Below are 22,449 nucleotides of genomic sequence, written 5' to 3'. Positions count from 1 at the left end.
TAATGGACCCCAGAACTGTTGTTTTTAAACGGATATTGTTTTTATACTGTTTATGTTTTTGATGGTTTTAAATTTTGTATACTTTTTAATGTTCACTGTTTTTAACTTTTGTAAACCGCCCAGAGAGCTTCAGCTATGGGGCGGTATATAAATGTAATCAATCAAATCAAATCAAATGTAATTACTAGTCAATGGACCCAGCTTCACATGGGTTGGAAAAGCCCTATGTTTGATCAAATGAAGACTTCAAGTAAAGTTATGCAGCTAGAGTTGGACACGTGGTGCCACCTCGTGGACCCCTACAGCTCCCTGAGGGAGGGGCCTGACCACTTCTCCCTCCAGGGGGGGTGGTCTGCCCCACAGCAGTGGGGAAGGGGCAGCGGTAGAACTCTGTCCCCCCTGGCGACTCCCTCCACCCTGGCTTCAAACTGTATCAACTGCAAAGCTATGTGCTGGTTAGGGAAGTCTGCCACATAGTGACTGAAGATAGTACTGCAGGCTTCAAATGCATGAACACATTTAAATTAATTGAAATTGATGAATGCGTTTTAACAGCCAAATAGCCCTGAAGTGTGCTCCCCTAGGGTCCCCTTAGTATGCATGCCATGTTTCAAGTTTCAAGGTTTCACGATCTTTTAGCTTTGGTGCTGACAGACAGACAGACACACATCCCCTTTTATTATTATGGGCTGGGTTCAGATATAGTCATACTCAAAGTAGATTCCTTGAAATAATGATTAACTGAAGTTCCATTGATTTCAATGGGTCTACTCTGAGTATGATTATAACTGGATCTAACCCTTTATAGAAAATTAGTTTATGATAAATGAAAGGATCCTATACAATTGGGGGGGGGATCAGCATTTGGCCTGCAACTCCCATCAACCAGAACCAGCATAGGCAATGGTGATGCATGATGGGAGTTGTAGTCCAAAACGTCTGGAGGGCCTCAAGTTGTCCATTTCTGCTGAACAGCGTTCATTGATTTGTTTTTCCTTAACCTTGTTTCATAGGCCTTTTGCTTTTTGTTGTTGTTTATAGGTTGCTTAGGTATAATAGGTTTTTGTTCCTTGAACCCATTGAGACTTCAAATGCCTTGTGGAGGTTGGGCATAGGGACTGGAGGTATTTGCAACTGCCTCCTCTCCACATACTCACTGAGCATGTGAAAAGGGTGATTGACTAAACACCTACCAGCGTAAATACATTTTACATAATCTCTAGAAAGTGCTGAAGCTTGAATGAATCAAAGGTCCTGCAGGACTTGAACCAGGAACCCTGGAGGTAGCGCTGAACCCATGTACCACTTTCTCTTTGTACCACCAAGACAGCTTTTAATTTTAATAAAACATGTGACCAACAAATGCAGCTCCAACTCCTTGCCCACTTATCCCAGATATGTACAATCCCACTCTGTTACTGTGTGTAGGAAAAGCTCTCTGTACATGCTCAAAGGAACTATTAATTCATTGCCATGTTTCAGTTTTCAACAGAGGCTCCGGTTGTAGCCCCAGCGAGCACTGGATCAAACGCCTATAATTCCTACTGAGAAAATAGCCGGGGTTTAAGTTTCTCTTCCTTCATCTCTCTTTGCATTGATTCAGACCTGTGTAAATCTGTTCTGTGATTCTGAGTCTTATCCTAAACCAGACCAAGCTGGCCTTCCCAGCTCATGGTGCGCCTCAGATGTACGGGACTACAACTCCCATTGTCCTCAATTGGGCAGTGGGCTCAGAACTTCTCCCGCAACCGAGTCTGAATGTTTTATCGACAAAGAACAGAGGAAGTGGTATTGCTAACCCTATCACTGGAGCCACCTGGGGTGCCCCTGGAGTGAAATTGGCATGGACTCAAACACCCGGCCTGATCTAGGCTGTGGTTTAGGTGCCTACGTGAGTAATAGTAAGGGGAAGAAAGAAAAAAGAAAGGAGAAGGAAAAAAAGAAAAAGGAAAAGCAAGGAAAACCGCCCACTCAGTCTTTATGCTGTCAAGAGAAGGAGGGGTGGAAGAGTAAGTTGTATTTGAAGAGGTTGGTAGGCGTGGATTTCCCCCGGGGAGGTGTCTCCAGGAGTGCTCCATGTGTTTATAAGACACGGCAGGTCTGAGATCAGCTTCAGAGCTACAGAGAGCAAAGGCTGAAGAGCACAGAGACTCTCCCTCATCTTTCAACCAGACGGGAGGAAAATCCAGGCACCATGGGCAGGCAGAAGGATCTACTCTCAGCCATCGGCATGAGGCTGAGGATCAGGAATAAACTTGTCCGCCAGGCCCTGGCCGAATGCCTGGGCACACTGATCCTGGTGGTAAGTGGACTGGGAACGTGGGATTTTGGTGGGCTGGGGAAGTAAGGTTGTTGATGATGATGATTTGCATGGTTATGTGCCCAGATGTAGCTTTGCAAGAATATTGAGGGTCAAAACCATATGCTGATGAATGTCAGTTGTGGGGATGATTTTTTTTATTTTGTGCGATCTGCAGTGGAGTAAAATGTTCTTTTTCACATTGAAATCAAAGGGAGTTGTGGACGATCTCAGCTGCACTCCTGGGCAAACACCAATCTTTTTAAGTGGACGTACAGCAAAACATCCCCTATGGTTGTATCTGTGAGTGTCTTGCCTTTAGAAGCTAAGAACAAATGTTCTGGAAGAGGCAAGCTTTGGAGTCACACAGAAATGTAGTTCCACAGCTACAGCTGAAGTGCTCTGTGGAACTGGAAAGCTTACATATTTGCACAACAGACAGATTTGCTCCTCAAAAGACAAATCTCCATTCAAGTTTGTATTTTATTTTGCAACGTGCCCCGTAATCTCCCCCACCCCCACCCCACGTCCCAGAATTCGTGTAGAATGTGCCATACAGCTAACAGGCACAGCAACATCATCCTAATTTACGCAACAGTCCTTTGAGGTCCGTCCTCATCATATGTCTCATTTTGCAGAGTGAGAACTGAGCCGAAGTGTTTAGGTGTATGCTTACAAGTTTTAAGTGCGCCCTTTAAAATGTGAAGTGTCAACAGGGGGAATATGTATTTGCAAACATGTACAGCAAAGCGGTGCCTTCATTAGGGAGACAGAATTGGCTGCAGGTCTCAGATGAGTGAATCCTCGGTGGCAAAATTGGGTTTGCCTTGTGTAGTGTGTGAAATGGCCCTGAGTGGCTTAGCCAGTCCAGAATCCACCTGGGTTGAACCCAGATCTAAATCTCACATGCTAAATGCAGCAACTCTTTGCTCTTCCAAATATATGAGACCTCCATACTGAAACGTAGGGGAAACGCTTTTTCGGATGGGGAAATCTCATTTGTCATCGTATAAAGGGAGATAATTTGGCAACAGCCATTTTGCAGTTTGCTACCGATCCAAAGGCATCGTGCTGCTTCCAGACCTGCCTTTTTTAGGGTGCAATTGCGCTGCCTCGTTCACAGAATTTGATGGGGGATCCAAACACCGTCTATCCGTTTGTGGCCCTCCCACGTTTCCCTGCTGCCTCCTCTACGCCACCCCCTTTAACAGATTTTCTTGGAAAAAGTGGTGGGAAAACGCAGGAGGATTACAGGTTGGAGATGTCCAGACAGAGGGGTCCTAGTGCTAACGTTGAGAAGACATTTGCAGCGATTCTGTCCTTTTCCTTCCTTGATGGATTTTCTGCAAAAAGCCAGAAGAAATGAGGAGGCAGGATGGGGAGCTCACAAGCAGAAGGTATCGTTTGGACTCCTTGTAAAATTCTGTGGATGAGGCGAGGCAATCGCGCCATAAAAACCTCATTTGGAAGAGCCACGGAACTATGTTGGACGCTAGGCGGGGGGTTGGACTTGATGGCCTTATAGGCCCCTTCCAACTCTACTATTCTGTGATTCTATGATTCTGTGCAACTAGCGCAGGGGGTAACGCTGCTTTCCAAGGCTGTCAGGGGGACTTCTCCATCCTCCGTACAGGCACTGAGGCGGCCTAGAAAGCCACAAGATTCCTCACTGCTTTAATGCTCCGCAGTTCCATGCAAGAGAAGGGGGGGGGGATTCCCCTCTCACTAGCCCTGAGCCGCAGAGAGCTTTGCAAAACAGACTTTTCACCCATTGTGAAATTTCAGCTTAACAAGGAAGTGGGGGGAAATTAACCCTTCCTGCACCCCTTCCCCTCACATGTCCCATCAAATCACGCACACACAGACTTCCCCACATCACTATGCAGATGGTCATGTGCTGCATGTGACATAATATATTAACCGCAGAGTGGAACCACGCACAGAGGCATCTAATGCAAATAGCGCCCAATGTTTTCTGCCCTCATTAGAAGTACTTTCCGAGCAAGTGTACGCAGGGTTGCTCATTTAAGTACCTCCTTTTAGAAGCATTTGTTGAAATGCCTGCTTTTTGCACACACACACACACACACACGCACACACCATCTGAGTGGCAAGAAGTTCAAGGGCAACGTCACAGTTTCCTTTGAATGTGAAAAAGTCCTCGTCATCATTTATCGATTCTTAGTAATATTTGCTTCATTTGCAAATATAAAAGGGGGACGTAAGAACACGACATGCAAGGATCCGTGTGCAAAGCCCTCCGCCTCATACTGCTGCATTCCCAGGTTCCCCCAAACTCTAGATAAGAACCCTTCCCACTCTCCATCCATTTCAATGGCAAACCACTTCTTTCAGCCATCTCTCTGCACCTTCCCATGAGCTGGAGGGGCGTCAGAGTCACCAAACTGTGCCGGGTATCTCATTCCAACAACCCAGCTTTCTGGCAACCGTCTCTTCTCATTGCTTACATTGATTAGCTCTCATCAACCGTCTTCTTGGATCGTGAGCCAGCAGTCTTTGTAGCAAACCAACATTTGCAGCCGTAACAACCACGTTATCTTCTATCAACCCTAGGGCCAAATTCCTAAAAGGCAGCAACATTAGTCCGCTGTAGTGCAACTCCTGGGTCACACCTTTCCTGTACCTGTACTGCAACCTTATCCTACCGTCTCTGTGCTGGTTATTTCTCAGTCATTGATAGCTCCTGCTTACCCCTATCTTATCCATCTAATATTCTCGTCACGGATCACCTCACTTCTACTTGTGAAGGAAACCGAGAATCAGAGAAGCAGCAATTGTTTGCCCTTTCCTTTATATCTGAGTAATGTAAGTTACTGAGTAATGTAAGTGAAAGGATAGATCCCTGCCCCCCTCCCCAAGAAGCTTACAATTTAAAGTTAGACAGTGGTGTAAGATCGGGCGTAGACAACGGAGGGGAGGGAAAGGCAGGATGGGGGAGGCAACCATGACTAAGGCCATAGCTAGATGGGGCGATATCCTAGGGATCGCCCCGGGATCGTCCCTGTGCGTCCACAAGACACACAGGGGATCCCGGGAGCAGGGAGGGATGATACAGCCCTACAGCTGTAGCCTGCTTCTTCCGTGGTCTCGGGATGATCCCAAGGCCACGGAACATGTGGGCAGTTTGTCCCAGCTCCTCTCAGTTACTCGCAAGGAGTTGGGAACCGCGCATGGGGTGCAACGCTCCTCAGGAGCTCTGTGCCCATCGGGGGTGGGGTGGGGGGGAAAACAACCCTAACCTTTTGCGCACGAGCGCTCGTGCGCTCTTCTCCTTTAAGAAAATAAAGAACAAAATGGCGGGCGCGACGTCCTGTTCCTCCGAGGTCATCGCGAGCGGCGTGTAAACAGAGGGGGAGATCTCACCATAACTGTATCGCGAGATCCTCCCCTCCGCCGCGCTAGACCCATAGGTCTAGCTGAGGCCTATGAGTAAAGAAAGGGTTTCTTGGGAAGCTTTTTGTTTTGTTTTAAAGTAAGCATTGAAGGAGAGAGGTGACTGTCAGGGCTGTCTAAGGCAAAAACCAAGATGGCGCCCCCTCCCATTCCATGGTCAAAAGCTGACTGGATTGGCAGTTGAGTGTCTCTTCAGCACGGGCAACAAGACAGCATCCTGCACCACACCTGAAGGCAGCAGGCTAGCTTTGGGGTTGTGGGACAGGCTGCTGTCTGCTTCAGCACCTTGGTGCTGACCCCCCTGTCATCTGCTGCCTGAGGCAACCGCCTCTCTTTGCCTATCAGTAGGGCTGGCCCTGGTGACTGTGTATATGGCCAGGCTTCAAAGGCAGCGTTGGAGAATGGGGTGGGGAGTTCTCCCGTTCTCTCTGCCTCAAAGCCCCCTAAGGAGGCATAGAACTCACATAGTGCACCCACCTCTAGCCCCCAGTGAGAACGTGCGCTCTTTGCGAAGATCTAGCATGCCTTGAGCAGTTCCCCGATCCCTGGAAATGCCAGGTTTAATTAAGGAAGCTGCACACGCCCAGCGATCACTCATCCGAGATCAGAATCACATCTTTCTGAAAATGAAAGAAAGCTGTGAACGCTCCAGGTGAGGGAGTCTTCGCTGGAATGCTCCTGACTTCAGAGGGGACCTATTACAAACAGGGAAACGGCATCCATCCCTACGAGTATTTTTTTTAATGAATAAGAGACAAAGAGTACTGACTTACAGACAAACCCATTTTGGCAGGGGCCAGGTGTGGGGGCCCTCACAGATCTGCATGGCAGCCAGGAACTGACAGCGGGGTCTCCGCCGTGCAGGGCTGCCACCCGCACCCATCCTGCTCAGCAAGGCGGGGCTGCTGAGTACATAATAGCAGCTCCCCTATAGCTGGATTCAAACCCCCATGCAAAAATTTAAAAAAAGCACCAAGGGAAAGCTGCAGGAAGAATTTTCCCAGGAGATCTACCATGTGAGACCAAACCAGACATCACATCATTCGTGCATGGGCGTTTGTGTGCGTGTCTCTGGGCTTTTTTTTTTTTTTTAAGAAGTGTTTTCTTCTGAACTTTTTTGCTCTTTGGGCATGGCTAGACAGGGCGATATCCCGGGGATCGCCCCAGGATCGTCCGGTGCGTCCACATGACGCACAGGGCATCCCGGGAGCAGGGAGGGAGGATTCCTCCCTTTCCTTGGGATATCGCCCTACCCTTCCATCCTGCTTTTTCCCGCAGTCTCAGGATGATCCCCAGAGCGCGGGACATGTGGCCCGTCATTGCAGTTTCCCCCCCGGCTCCTCGCGAGTAACAACCACTTACATTTTGCGCAGGACTTCTCAGATTAAAAAACAAAATGGCGGGTGCGAGATCCTCTTCCTCCCGGGACATCGCGCGCGTGTATAGATGAGGGGGACGATCTCGCGATCATAAAATTATGAGAACATATCCCTCCACCCACCTTGTCTAGACATACCCTTTGTCTTCTGTTCCTTCTTTTTTGGATTTTTTGGAAATTCAATATATATATAAAAGAAGTAAATGCTATAGCAACCAGGGAGTGCATAATCTGGGTCAGGAGTGGGGTGGGAGCAAGAGAGTCTTTAACCTGTTGCCCCCACCCACCGTGATCCCGATCTGGATCCACCCACCACTGCTGTTTGCATCAGGAGAAAAGCTCTTTTTTTTTTGGATGCAAATAACAGCTTTAGAGGGCGGGGGGGGCAGGAGGAGAACTAGGTCAGGACTACAGTGCAGGGAAAGCATTAAAGAATGCTCCCCGCCTTGCTCCAGACTGCCCCTCTCCCAACAGTTACTCTTGACTTTAAAAAGGTGGATGGTGTGAATAAGATCACATCTGATTTGGGAGTTCGTCTCCAGCAGCAAAAAGATGCAAGGTCGAAAGCAGACATGTGAGACACAGGACCTGTCTCCTAACCCTCAGCAGGGACATTACTAGCATGGGTCTTTTTCTTAGAGCCGTGAGTGTTTATTGATACCAGCAGGAGGTCCCAATTTCCCAGGAGGATTGCCCCTGGGAAGTGAAGGGTTAACCCCCCTCCTCCCCACAATGTCATCTAACGGTGCCTCACACACTGCCAATTTCATGCCTTTAAGGTTTATTCCAGTTTATCTCCAATCTTTTTCAAAGCTGGATAAATGGGGGAAAGTATGGGAAACATCCTGGAGGTTGACGGCATCATGTAAAGGACTCACAAACTTCCATGAGTGGCCAGTCATGAACATGCAATAAATCACTCCTATTGAGAAGTTCAGTGTGGTGGTTTTCCCAGCCTACCCTGCATGTGGTAGCAGTGCAGGAACGGATACACCAGTGGGCAACCCATGCCGAGTTGCTGCTATTTTGCTGCATCGGTATGGCCTACGATTTTGCTAAGGTCCTGTGGAGCTCACCCCTTCCTGCCTTGGCCAGCAAGCCCCGCATCTTTGGCGGACTCTGGTTGCATTGCTAGATATCTCTCTTTGCTCTCTGGCCAACGTTTCTGCTTTTCAGCCAGATACAGGGAAAGACCTGTCTGGAAGTCATTGTATTAAAAGCGTCTCTCGCCTCCTCTCCTTTTTCCTCCCTTTGCTGTAACATCCAGATCCTCCCTTGCGGTGAAGTTTGGGAGGAAGAACGGATGGGGGGGGGGAAATCCTCAAAGAGCACTGGAAGGCGAGCATATGGCACACTCTGCATTCTGCAGGGCTGCACATAATTAAGATGGCCTGGCAGTGCCTTCCTAGCAGAGAGGAAGTGAGCTGATTCTTCCCAGGTCTGCTCATACTCTGAAAGAGAGCTATATAATTGTTTCTGAAGTCCAAGCCAGCTTGGGATAATCTTTTAAGACATTTAATCTGGTTGCAGGGAGATGAATGAAGTTTCAAATTCAAGACCAGAGCATGGAGATTTGCAAAATAAATAAATAAATAAAATAGTTTTAACTGCCCAGATCAGATACACTAGGCTAAAGGGTTTTTTAAAAAGGGAAAAGAAAAAGAACCCTACGTAAATGCATGCTTCCAAAGTTGCTGGGTGTGAGAGCTTGGGCTTGAGTGGACTGAAAGGCGCTGTCCCAACAACTGAGCCTGTTACGGAATGTTAATGAACATTCCAACTGCTCAGATTTATTTATTTATTTGACTGCACCAAAAACCTTTGCAGAAGAATGCTGGTGTGTGCGTGTGTGTGTGTGTGTGTGTGTGTGTGTGTGTGTGCATGCTTTTGTAGGAAGGGGTTCAGTAGAAATCCATTGCCTAACTGCTTGTGTGTGGTGTGTCAGTGTGAGTGGATATGTGTGAATGGAGGATTATGAAAGAGTAAAGGAGAAAATAACACAGGGAAGAGATTGCTTTCACATGAAACTCTCACACCTGTGCATTTACTTCATCTCCATTTGTGTACTTCTCTTATTTCTCGTCCGTGGAAAAAAGAGCCAAAAACCTATGCGCTTTTGTATTCCCAATGTGGTTGCAAATCAATTGTTCTATGGCAGCCATAGGACTTCCCAGAAGGAAGGCAGAATTTATCCGGAAGGGGGATCCTGGACAGGGAGACAGTTAAGCTATACACTGTCTCTTCCCAGGATACAGTGCTATTTTTTATGTTTAATCACACCCACCCCTGTATTTCATAGAACAAAACACTATTTTCTTTCTTCTTTTCCTCTTTCTATTTCTTTTCTTCATTTTCATTGCTTTAATCTTCTTTACACTGTTTCCTCATCTGTGTCTCACAAAGACAACCAAGAGAAATGTTTCCTCTAACCAATCCTCTTCCAAATTTTAAGAAGTCGACATCTTTTTCAAATTCGCTTTCTTAAAAAAAAAGAAAAAAAAAGCAGACAGCGTTGCATCAATCCAAAAATGTTGGCATTGCCTTTTGCTTGCACGAAAGCATCACCTATAGAAGAGATTTCAAGAACGCAACTATAGGCAGCGAATTTGTAGTGGTCCCCTACAATTAGCAGAATGATGACTGTAGCCATCTCTGGTGGTGATAAAAGACTTCTCGGTTCCAGGGCTGGTGCCAGACTATTTTGCGCCCTAGGCAAGGTGAGCTACTTTCACCACCATACCCAAAAATGCCAACTTTGATTTACAAGAACATCTGTTTCCTGGAAAAAAATAAGAAGCACAAAACTTGAAACTGCTAAATTTATTTTAAAGTGCAAGAAATACGTCGTGCCAATTATTGCAAACAAATTGGAAAGGAACGTCTATGGGTCTAAAATGCATCATTTAATAGGAATATCACCTCCAAATCATCCCCCCCCCAACTCACACATGCACGCACACACACACTCCACATCACTCACTTCAAACAAACACCCACATGAACACATGCATTCACTCAAAGACCCCCTGCATGCACCCCATTCACCCATACATTCTCTCTCTCTCTTCCGGGCGCTTTCTTGAAGTCCGAACGTGGAGCCGCCCCACCCCCACCACAGCGTCCCTGGCTTTGCTTTGGCTGGGTGGGCGCGGGGTGCCATCTTGCCAACCCAGGCCCAGCTCAATCCTCGGGCCGGGCCGGCTCACAGCCAACGCGCGTGAGTGCTGTGCTGCGCCCAGCGCCCCTCTTAGCTTGGCACTCTAGGCGGCCGCCTGAGTGGCCTCTATGGTAGCACTGGCCCTGCTCGGTTCTAGCTCTTTTATTTAAACTTTAAAATGAAAGGCCTCTCAGTTTGTGTGAAGGGATTTCATGGCTAAGAGCTTTGAATCGCAGCTTCTTTTAAATGTCAGCCTTTGTTGTATTTCCTTTACGTTTGTGCCTGGCTGTTTTGTGATAGATTGCCTTGCGGAATGATTTGGGCGTGCCGGATTAACTGGCATTTGCTGTTTAGACACTAGGACAAGGAAGAGTTGTGAAGAGAGCACACTTGATCGCCCTTCAAACAGGGCAGCTCCGACGAATGGCCATAACACACACACACACAGACACCTCTCTCCATGCAATGTGGCAACTGTAACGGAATTGCAAACCCTTGGAGTTCCATAATGCTGCACTGCATGGAATACCGGCACAGTGGAAACATATCACATCATTGCAGTGGTTGGGAGAGGTAGCCTTAGGGGGACACACGGAGGGGCAATCCCTGGGATGTTTTTGTGTGCCAGCCCTGATGAGGTTAATGGGAACAGCACGGTCCCCCATTCATTTCAATGGTGCTTCCTGATGGATATGTGCTGCTTCAAATGAGAGGCACTATGCCTATGTACACCAGTTGCTGGGGAACATGGGCGGGGCAGTTCTATTGCATTGATGTCCTAATGGGAGTTTTGGAAAGGCAACTGGTCAGCCACTGTGTGTGAACAGGATACTGGACTAGCTGGACCTTTGGTCTGATCCAGTGTGGCTCTTTTTATGTTCTTATGGTGCCATATGGGGATTTTAGATTTTAGATTTAGATTTAGATTTTCCTCCTCAGATAGCAATATATCTGGATCGGCCTCGCCTTGGGGCTAAATTTGCCTTCTCTGTGTAGTGTTTGGCCTGTAGGCGTTTTCCAGAAAAGAAATTGGCTGAGATAAGGGTGCAGAAAAAGGGTTTGGTGGACTGTGGTATGTTGAATGAGTATTGTGGATGTTAACGTACATTTACCATGTACACCGACGTGAATTGCACTTGAACAAACCACGACAGGAAGGGAATGGCAGAGAGGTGAAGGTGATGAGGACCGAGTTGCTAGGGCACAAGAAATATCCCCACTTCTGGACAGTTTTGGGTTTCCGTTTTAAGAGCAGGTGTTTGGACTGCCTGCCTGTCACACGCCCTTTAATTGCAGTCCCTCGCTCTTCGTTGTGCAACCTTTCTCACGGAAGCCTTGCGCCCTGACAGCCTAAGACATGACAGAAAGCTTCGAACACCCAACTTGCCTGGAGCTTTGACTAAACCCAACCATGCCTGGAATAAATCTGGGTCTACAAAAGGCTGCGGGTTTAGTGCCTTAATCGTCTCAACTTCCTTTACAGGAAAGTTGTTAGTCAGAATGATAATTTTCTTGATAATTTTACCCCAAGATAAAACTGTAAAGCATTTGTGTGTGCATGTGTGTGCCGTATTGATTCAGGGACCATATTGTTTAAAGTTCAAAGGACAAATAATCATGCAGACCTTTTTTTTTTGTCCTTCACTACAAGTTGAGAAATAAAAATCTTGTTAGTGGGAGGAGGAGGAGGAGGATTAATCTCAAAGCAAAGAGGGCCGGGTTGTATAATGAGCAAACTGAACCTATGCAAACAGAAATTCTTTTCTGCTGCCTGTTTGTAAATCCACCCATAAGGCTACGCATATGCCACATTTTAAGATACATAACGTCAAAGAACTGCACCATATTAATACGAATTGTGCAGCAGGGAACATGGTAGCCTGAGGCCGTAGCTAAACCTAAGGTTTATCCCAGGATTGTCCTGGGGTCAAACCTGTTCATCTAAGTCAGCCTTCCTCAACCTGGGGTGCTCCAGATGTGTTGGACTACAACTCCCAGAGTGGGCACTCTGGGAGTTGTAGTCCAACACATCTGGAGCACCCCAGGTTGAGGAAGGCTGATCTAAGTGCCACACAGGACATCCAGTGATCAGGCAGGGACGAACCCTGGATGATCCTGGGATAAGCCTTAGGTCTAGCTACGGCCTGAGTAACTGATACCAATTCGTTTCTATTGTGCTGCTTTTCAACTACACAGAGCCTGAGTTACCTGGGTCACGTGATGGCACGTTCATTAATAAAATGTCCAAGTCCGGTGTCTCAAAGATCATGCTGACGTTGCTTTATGCCCAGCTGTCTGGTTGAACTTTGTTGGCCACTGTTAGAGCCTACCTAGTGTGCGATTATGCAGCAAATGGAGCATTAATTCTAAAATGAAGTGCCTGGATGTAAGGTGATTTCGTCCTGGCGATTTCAGTGGGATGGAGAGGATTCTTTGGAGGGTGCTTCTCCACCAAAGCAACCGGGAGCCGCTCTTTTTCAGTAGGATGGTTGGTCTTGTGGCGATCCGTGCAATGTGTGATCCAATAAGCCAGGGGTGCAGAAACTCAGGGCCAGGGGGCAAAACCTACCCTCCTCAGGGCCCAATCCAGCACTCAGAGGTCCCCAAGAAGTCCATGCCCCTTCCCCCTTTCCCCTTGGTGGCTTCCCAGCTTTTGTGCAATTCCCCCCACCCCTCATTCTACAAGGTAAAAATGTCTTTCCTAAGGGCTCAAGTTACTGGCAGTAAGTGCTGTAAGCTAAAAGACTTGACCCTGCCCCTTTTTGCATTCAGCTCTGCCCACCACTGGATTTCCGCCCCCAAATGTTTATCTGAAAGGGAATCCGGCCTTTGGACTGAAAGAGATTCAACACTCCTGCAAGAAGCTGACACAAGAAGGTCCCTTGCCGTTTCAGAAAAAAAATGGGCTCATATAAATAAATGCAGGAGATCAATCAGCATTGAGCAGGGGGTTGGACTGGATGGCCTTATAGGCCCCTTCCAACTCTACTATTCTATGATTCTATTCTATGAATCCACTTCCTTCATGTGGTGTATATGTATACAGACGGACGTGTAATGAGCAAGTGATGTATTTTTTTAATTCTTCACCTCCAGTCTGACTTTTCCCCAACTTTGCAAAGCAGAGACACTGCCCAGCACATCAAATGTTTATTTATTTGGTTAATACATTTCTATCACCCTTTCGGTAATCTCTCTTGCCTTTCGTCCATGCTTCAGATGGGTTGTTCACCTTTTTACAATTTTTCAAGTGGCACATGTACATTTATTGAAAAAACTAACCCAATGAAAACAGAATTAATGTTTACATTTTGAAAAATTGCTTCGGTGTGGTGGGAGAATGCGGGTTGGTGACGTCGCTGTATTCTGGCCAATCAGTGCTGTGCCCAACCAGCTTTAAACAGAATGAACTGGTTTCTCATGGGGAAAGCCTGGGGTGCTTCCAAACCTTAGCGCCACTAATTAGATGTCATGGTGCACTTATTCCATCTTTTTTCTTATTAATGGATTAACTGCAGTAAGAGAAAAGATGGAAGAAGCAGTGAGTCTGTAGGATAGGAATCTGCCAAACTATATTTGACCAAGACCTTTTCTTCTTTCAGATGTTCGGTTGTGGCTCAGTGGCTCAAATTGTGCTCAGCAAAGGATCCCATGGAGCCTTTCTCACGGTCAACCTGGCTTTCGGTTTTGCTGTGACTCTTGGAATTCTGATTGCTGGACAGGTTTCAGGTATGTACATGAGATTTATGGCACAGATTTCCCCCCATAGACATAGAAGAAATTGGCATTGTTCAACGGCAAAGAAGACCTTCCACAATGGAATTTATGCCCATGGAAATGTTACTGCCCTCGAGTAGAATATTCTCATGTCCCTAAGGAACTGAGAGCAGACTTGAGCAGATTGAGAGCAGGGTGCGGTCCTATGCTCACTTACTCGGAACTAAACCACAGTGAACTTGCAAGAAAATATGTATTTTATTATACATGCACAACTCACTTGAACCATCCCGTCACGGGCGTTCGTAGCCGCTCACTCTATAAAAACTGACTAAAATTATTGATCAGATGATTGGAAAAGATACAGTCACCGAAAAACAACAACAACAACAAACCAATAATTAAATCAGCCAAGTATCAGACAACATCCAATCGGCAGAAATTCCCATTCTATTTATTTGAAATGATTAAAAATCATTCAAGAATGCAACATAGGGTTGGGCTGCCTAGGAGTCACAGCAGCCCTGTGAGTTAGAACAGGGGGCTATTTTAGCGACGGCACATGGGCGCTGTGGGCCCTCTAACCCCCGCGTTTGCTCTCCTGCGGGGTTGTCCCCACATGAAGGAGTGAGCACGGTGGGGTGTGTGTGTTTGCACGCGAGGAGGAGCACCGGGGCGCCCCCACCTCCTTGCGTTCTAAGTTGTTGTTGTTTTACCTTTTCTTTTTGGCTTCTCCCCACACCGGAGAAGCACGGAGGTGGGCCAGTGGCCCACCACCTCCCCCATTTGGGCAGATGGCGACCAATCAGGGATCGCCATCTGCCCAGACTCGCCTCCGAAGCAGCTCCGGAGCAAGACGACAGACAGCAGATGCTGTGGTCGCCTTGCACCAGGAAAAAAAAGTCAGGGCGAGTCCCCGACTTTTTAAATTCCGAGCTTCAGGGGGAAGCCCTGGGATGGCTCTGCAATGGCTGCTATGACACAGAAATGCCCTGGAAATACTCCTAGACAGAAAGGGCTTGTAGACTGTCTAATGACACAAGTGCTGTGTGAGTGGCTAGAGAAGTGTTCCAGAGCTCAGGGGGCGGAGCTTCAGTGCTCTTTTGCCCCTCCCCCTCGTGTTGACTGCAGAACCTCGACTGTTCAATTCAAGGTTGCCACAGGTGTTGGTTGGTGACCTAACTAATTTATTTTCAAGTCTCTGTGGAGTTCCCTGGAAGGGCTCCTAATTCAGGCCTGCAGCAGGGTTTCGCCAAGGCCAAAAGAAGAGAGGGACAAGGGAGAAACCTGGCTGTACTTAGAGGGACAGTGCAAAGTTAATTCCCTGTGCCTGAGTGCAATGCACGGGTGACAACCCAAATGAGAATGAAGGATGTGCCAAGAAAACCCTGCTTCATCTGCATGATTGAGACAGGTTTGATGTAGCTGACATTAGTCTTAATTTAGGCTGACTCCAGCATTTGCATTCCATTGACACAACTTGTCCCCATTCCAAGAGGCAGTCTTTATGTCTAGACTTTGAACAGTTTAATCACAGCGTATGAAGTAATGCTGATCTCCCAGTGATTTGACAATGGTGCCTTGGGAGGATTGTGCAGCCTTTGCAATGTCCCCATTAACAGGAGCAAAAGAGCCCTTTCCTTCCAGCGTGCGTTTGGCAATAGAAAATGGCCTCTAACTCTGAGCTCTTCCACAGGTGGCCATTTGAATCCTGCAGTCACCTTCGCCATGTGCCTTATGGCCCGGGAACCTTGGATCAAGCTGCCTATTTATGCCATCGCACAGACCATTGGAGCGTTCCTAGGAGCAGGCATCGTGTTTGGCTTGTACTTTGGTAAGTGAATCAGGCACAGGAGATGGCCGTTAGGCCTCATCTTGAGTATTGCGTCCAGTTCTGGGCACCACACTTCAAGAAGGATGCAGACAAGCTGGAGCGTGTTCAGAGGAGGGCAGCCAGGATGATCAGGGGTCTGGAAACAAAGCCCTGTGAAGAGAGACTGAAAGAACTGGGCAGGTTTAGCCAGGAGAAGAGAAGGTTGAGGGGAGACATGAGAGCACTCTTCAAAGACTTAAAAGGTTGTCACACAGAGGAGGGCCAGGATCTCTTCTCGATCCTCCCAGAGTGCAGGACATGGAATAACGGGCTCAAGTTACGGGAAGCCAGATTCCAGCTGGACATCAGGAAAAACTTCCTGACTGTTAGAGCAGTATGACAATGGAACCAGTGACCTAGGGAGGTGGTGGGCTCTCCCACACTAGAGGCCTTCAAGAGGCAGCTGGACAACCACCTGTCAGGGATGCTTTAGGGTGGATTCCTGCATTGAGCAGGGGGTTGGACTCGATGGCCTTGTAGGCCCCTTCCAACTCTACTATTCTATGATTCTATGATACCCATTAGAACCTAATGAGGCAGTGGCTAAATCCAGCACTGATCAGATGATAGCATAGGATTGACTGTTGTGTATTTTTTATAAAGTTGTCCTAGTACTGCTTTTAAATTATATATCGTTTTAACTTGGTTCGTGGTTTAATTTGTTTTAGCTGTGTATGTTTACTGTTTTTATACTGTATGCTTTTATCTGTACACCGCCCTGAGATCTTATTAATATAGGGCGGGATATAAATGTTTTAAATAAATAAATAAATAAATAGTCCAGTCTGACAAGTACCCATGGGGTACTAGAGTTTGGGCACTAGCCCCAAAATGTGAATCCTTCCTTCTTCAACCAGACCCATTTTGATCTTCCCATGTCAACAACTGACATTTTGATCTTCCCATGTCAACAATCCCACGCCATCATTACCACCAGCAGACCTGTGGCTCGATGAACTATCTCTCCCCATAGAAATGGAGGCCCAATAATGCCCTTCTGCCAGACTTTTGAGCTCTTCTTACTCCTTTGCAATTTGAGGAATTCTGACCCAGCAAGCACCGGCACCCTGTCCGTCCATGAACTCCAAATTAATTCCCAGAGTCAAAACCAGAGAGATTTTGCCTAATCCCTCTTCTGGACTGTTTGGTCCCTCTTGCCTTCGGTGGGCAGAGGAAGGGACCTGGCCTCCATATCTTATTCACATGGATTGTAACCAACTTCCATGCAATCCCATGGAACGCAACATTAGGGCACAGGGGTCAACGATGGTCACAATGGAGCTTTTGAGTGCCACTGTTTTCAATGGGGCAATTTTGTAAGCATGTGCTTAAATCTCCCTGAGTTGGGACAATGGGATTTAAAACACTGTACTGTTTTCACTGATATTTCTCCCATCCAAAGTAGGATTAAGCTTCCCTATTGGACCATCGGAATGAAATCTGGGGTGCTGGCAATTCCACTCTGATCAATCCTCTGCTTTGTTTCATTTTCCAGATGCCATTTGGGATTTTGCTGGGAATCAGCTATTAGTAACAGGTCCCAACGGCACTGCGGGCATCTTTGCTACCTACCCCTCAGAACACTTGCAGTCCGTGAACGGGTTTTTTGACCAGGTAAGAGTTGGAAGTCTGGCTGGGGTTAAACATTTCGAAGTAATAGCTCATTTTAAAGGCCTGAACAAATGAGATCAGTGCACACGCTTCTCCTTTGTTTTTAATTTTAACATGACATTGGGTGTACTACGCACCCCTCTGAATTGGATCAGGGAAGTGGCGCTGGGGAGACGGGATAAATCCTTTCTCCCATGTCATTTCCCAGATCCAAATTGCCCCACCAAAGCTGTTACCAGTCGCAATGAGCAAAACAGGCTGTTGTCAACCGTAGATATTTACAGAGCTGAAACTTAAAATGGCAACAATTAGAGACGTAAATGATGATGATGATGATGATGATGATTATATTTATTTGTATCCCGTCTTTTGCCCAATGCTGGGCCTCAAGGTGGCCTTACAAAGTTTAAAACATACATTGGAGGGACGGGGGATGACAAAACCATAAACGTTTAAAATATACAACAAAATTATAAGACATTATCATAGATGGAGGGCCAGATTATTCTCCAAAGGCCTGCTGGAACAAAACAGTTTTCGCCTGCTTCCGAAAGCCCCTCAAGGAGGGAGCCAGCCTAGCTTTCCCGGGAAGAGAGTTCCAGAGCACCGGAGCAGCCACCGAGAAGGCCCTCTCCCATGTTCCCACCAAGCGTGCCTGTGAAGATGGTGGGATTGAAAGAAGGGCTTCTCCAGAAGATCATAAGCCAGGTTGTTGACCGGGGCTGGTTACAGGGAGCATACAACTCCCCTGTTAAAACAGCTCCACTGGCTTCCAGTCTGTTTCCGGGCACAATTCAAAGTGCTGGTTATGACCTATAAAGCCCTATATGCCTCGGGTCCAGGTTATTTGAAAGACCGTATTCTCCCTTATGAGCCTGCCCGTGCTTTGAGACCTTCTGGAGAAGCCCTTCTTTCAGTCCCACCTTCTTCACAGGCATGCTTGGTGGGAACATGGGAGAGGGCCTTCTCGGTGGCTGCTCCGTGCTCTGGAACTCTCTTCCCGGAGAAGCTAGGCTGGCTCCCTCCTTGAGGGGCTTTCGGAAGCAGGCTAAAACTTGCTTGTTCCAGCAGGCCTTTGGAGAATAATCTGGCCCTCCATCTATGTTAATGTCTTATAATTTTGTTGTGTATTTTAAATGTTTATGGTTTTGTTTCTCCCCCGCCCCCCATGTATATTTTAAACTTTGTAAAAGGCGGGATACAAATAAATATAATAACATTATTATTATTATTATTATTATTATTATTATTAATAATAATAATAATAATAATAATAATAATAATAATGGAGAATACGTTCTTTCAAATAACCTGGACTTTATAGGTCATAGGGCTTTATAGGTCATAACCAGCACTTTGAATGATGAAGTGTTTTTCATGGTAGCTAAATTGAACTTCCATGAACAGAGGCAGTATACCTCTGAAGATGAGATGCTAGGGACAAACAACAGGCAAAAGCCACCATCTTTTCCCCTCACCATTGCAGGCTGGGACTTCTGGTCCCAGACTAGATCAATCCTTTGACAACCTGGCACCCTCCGGTTATATTAGACTACAACTTCCATCATCCCTGACCATCGGCCATACTGGCTGAGGCTGATGAGAATTGCAGTTCTAAATCTCTGGAAGGGACCACGTTGGGGAAAGACGGACCTCGGCCTGATCCAGCAAAGCACTCCTTAAGTTCTTCTTAAATTCCTGAAAAGTTCTTTTGTAAACATTCTTCCTCCTCTCCTTCCCCCTCTAAGTTCATCGGCACAGCTGCTTTGCTTGTTTGCGTTTTGGCAATTGTGGATCCCTACAACAATCCGGTGCCCCGAGGCCTGGAGGCTTTCACCGTCGGCTTCGTCATCTTGGTGATTGGAACCTCCATGGGCTTCAACTCTGGCTATGCCGTCAACCCAGCCCGAGACTTCGGTCCTCGCCTCTTCACGGCCATTGCTGGCTGGGGCTCAGAAGTTTTCACGTAAGTGAATCTCTCTCCCCGTCACTGATTCGAATATAATCGAGAGGGACACCTTTGCAACTGCCTTTATTCCGCTTTTCATTCGTGAATAATGAGCTCAGAACGAAACACCCGCCTTGTTCACGCCTGTTGTTGTTGCAAAGGATGCTGATTTCAGGATACTGCCAAGATTACTAACTTAGCAACTCTGAGACTTTAGTATAATGAGTAGGGTGACCCTATGAAAAGGAGGACAGGGCTCCTGTATCTTTAACAGTTGCATAGAGAAGGGAATTTCAGCAGGTGTCATTTGTATATATGGAGAACCTGGTGAAATTCCTTCTTCATCACTGCAGTGAAAGCTGCAGGAGCCCTGCCTAGCATGACCAGATACAAAAGAGGGCAGAGCTCCTGCAGCTTTCACTGTTGTGATGAAGAGGGAATTTCACCAGGTTCCCCATATATACAAATGACACCTGCTGAAATTCCCTTTTCTATGCAACTGTTAAAGATACAGGAGCCCTGTCCTCCTTTTCATATGGTCACCCTAGAGAAACACATAGGGAGAGCCTTCCTATAATGGATGGGGTCAAAGGCTAAGGGGGCGGGGCTAAGGGCAAAAGCGGTGGCCCCAAAATTAGGGTGACCATATGGAAAGGAGGACCAGGCTCCTGTATATTTAACAGCTGCATAGAAAAGGGAATTACTACAAGTGTCATTTGTATGCAATGCATTTGTGAACCGCCCAGAGAGCGTCAGCTATTGGGCGGTATAAAAATGTAATAAATAAATAAATAAAATAAAATAAAATAAGTGCATGTAGCAGATATTCCCTCTTCATCACCACAGTTAAAGCTGCAGGAGCTATACTAGACTGACCAGATTTAAAAGAGGGCAGGGCAGCTGCAGCTTTAACTGTTGCGATGAATAGGGAATTTTACCAGGTTCTCCATACGTACAAATGACAGCTGCCGAAATTTCCTTTTCAATACAACTGTTAAAGATACAGGAGCCCTGTCCTCCTTTTCATAGGGTCACCCTAATAATGAGGCAACGAAAGGAGTACGTTGTATCATTACTACTGGGGTGAGGGGTGGGGGCTGTAGGCCAACCTTGTCCAACCTGTTGCCTTCTAACAGTGCTGGATTGCTACTCCATGCTGTCTGGGAATTAAGGGAGTTGCAATCTAACATGGTTGGGAGAGGCTGCCGCCAGGTTTCTTCTATCTCCTGAATGATAGTATTCTGACATCATGAAGGTATCCAGAGATGTAGCCTCAGTCACGTAAACAAGTCTGAGATTGCAGCACATTAAGTGATTCTTACTGTGACAAGTTGACCACGAGTGGAGACTCTGGACTGAACGAATCCAGGTCATCTAGTGTGGCTTCTTAACAGGCGTAGAAACCTGTAAAGCTGTTCAGGGGAAGGAGAGTTCAGGCGAAAGCCTCAAGATTCATGTCAAGACATAGCCTTGCCTAGATATTATCTCAGGACCGTGAACTGTAAACAAGTCCTCATCTGGCCTCCTGGGAGATCAACATGGTCCATGGGAGCCTCATGTAATTATTGTACATAATCGGAGGGGAGTGTCTAGATTTACTTTTGGAGCGTGAAATACTAAGAATTTCTGGCTGAACTTAAGAGGCTGCCTGCTATATCAGTCACTGATCACGGTGGGCTTCCTGAGATGGAATGGGCAACCGCTTCCAAGAACAAGCTATTTGAAAGGACACTATGCCAGAGACTCACGCAGAGTGCAGCAGGGAGACTACTCTCCAAGAGGGTCCTTTGGGCTTGCGTGAGTGAAATTTCAGAAGGGAGAACTGAGTGGGCCTTAAAGGTGCTTCAGTTAGGCTGGGTGGCACGCATAGATTAAGAGCCAGAGGTGTTAAAATTTAAATTAGACGTGAGTTCGTATTAAGGTTGCAGATAATGCTAAGAGTAAATTAAAAAAAACTTTTAAAATCTGTAAATTTAAGGTAGATTCCTGCAATGGGCAGGGGGTTGGACTCGATGGCCTTGTAGGCCCCTTCCAGCTCTAGTATTCTATGATTCTATGAAACTGTTTTATAGTTAAGTTGCCGTGGGATCCCTTTCTGTGACAAAAGCTGACTCAGAAACGATTTTATAAATCAATCAATAAGAGCGATCAAGAAAAAGAAAAGGCTAAGAAGGCTTTTGAAATAAGTAAGAGAAACAGGAAAGACTCTGGTGCGACAGGGGGACGGGACGGGACCCCAGCGTCCATCCCTCACCCCTCCTTTTCTGGTGCTTGTATCTTACAGGACCGGCAGACAATGGTGGTGGATTCCAATCGTGGCCCCTTTCCTAGGAGCCGTGGCTGGCGTGGGGGTCTACCAGCTGATGATTGGATGCCACGACGAACCCGCTTGTGAATCGAATGACGAGGAAACTGTCAAGCTCTCCAACATGAAGCACAGAGACAATGTTTGAGGCAGCCACAGGATGTTGCTGCTCCTTGCTGTGCCGAGGGACAATTTTTTAAAAAATAAATAAATAGAACAACGGACTGAAATAACCAAAGAAGAGAGATGGGAGAACAAGGCAGACACACAACAGGAGTTTGGGTTGTTGGGTGGTTGGTTTGTTTTTTGGGGTTTTTTTGCCCCTTATTGAGTTAGTCTTCTCTGTCCTAATTTCTTTGCATACCTTTGCAAGCTCCACTATGAACCTGCACCCCCGGCACACTGTTGCGCAGCTGTGGTCGTATTCTATCCGCACAGGGGGGGACAGTGTGACCAGTGGTTAAAGCACAAGACTGGCCATTTTGCAGCTAGGTCCTTCAGCTTCTTCTTTTGCCAAATACTAAGAGGTGTGTTGCTTTGAAGCTCTCGACTGTCTCCCGTGTCAGCAGGCTGCGGGTTCGAATGGTGTCGATTCCCCTTTGTAAATAGTTCTAGAGCCACCGGGTGGGTTAGGGCTGGGGTGTGTATTATGCAGTTGCTGCCTATTCCTGCGTGGGCCAAAATCCATTCACAGAGCAGCTTGACTCTCTGCTGGGCTGGATTCATCCCATTATGTTTTGAACAAGG

General features: G+C 46.8%; 1 protein-coding gene across 1 annotated transcript; it reads left to right on the top strand.

Annotated features, from left to right (window-relative positions):
- Nucleotides 1-2,173: 2,173 nt before the first annotated feature.
- LOC134400385 (aquaporin-3-like) lies at nucleotides 2,174-21,872 on the top strand. The gene is made up of 6 exons (XM_063128715.1): nucleotides 2,174-2,302; nucleotides 13,851-13,977; nucleotides 15,662-15,799; nucleotides 17,334-17,452; nucleotides 19,198-19,415; nucleotides 21,682-21,872. The coding sequence occupies exons 1-6, from the start codon at nucleotides 2,195-2,197 to the stop codon at nucleotides 21,848-21,850; spliced, it is 879 nt and encodes a 292-aa protein (XP_062984785.1). The 5' UTR covers nucleotides 2,174-2,194; the 3' UTR covers nucleotides 21,851-21,872.
- Nucleotides 21,873-22,449: the final 577 nt, after the last annotated feature.

Source organism: Elgaria multicarinata, chromosome 6 (assembly GCF_023053635.1).
Source record: "Elgaria multicarinata webbii isolate HBS135686 ecotype San Diego chromosome 6, rElgMul1.1.pri, whole genome shotgun sequence".
In the NCBI taxonomy this organism is placed as follows: Eukaryota; Metazoa; Chordata; class Lepidosauria; order Squamata; family Anguidae; genus Elgaria; species Elgaria multicarinata.
The sequence above is the reverse complement of the archived record's forward strand: the minus strand, read 5'-3'. Positions and strand labels throughout refer to the sequence as shown.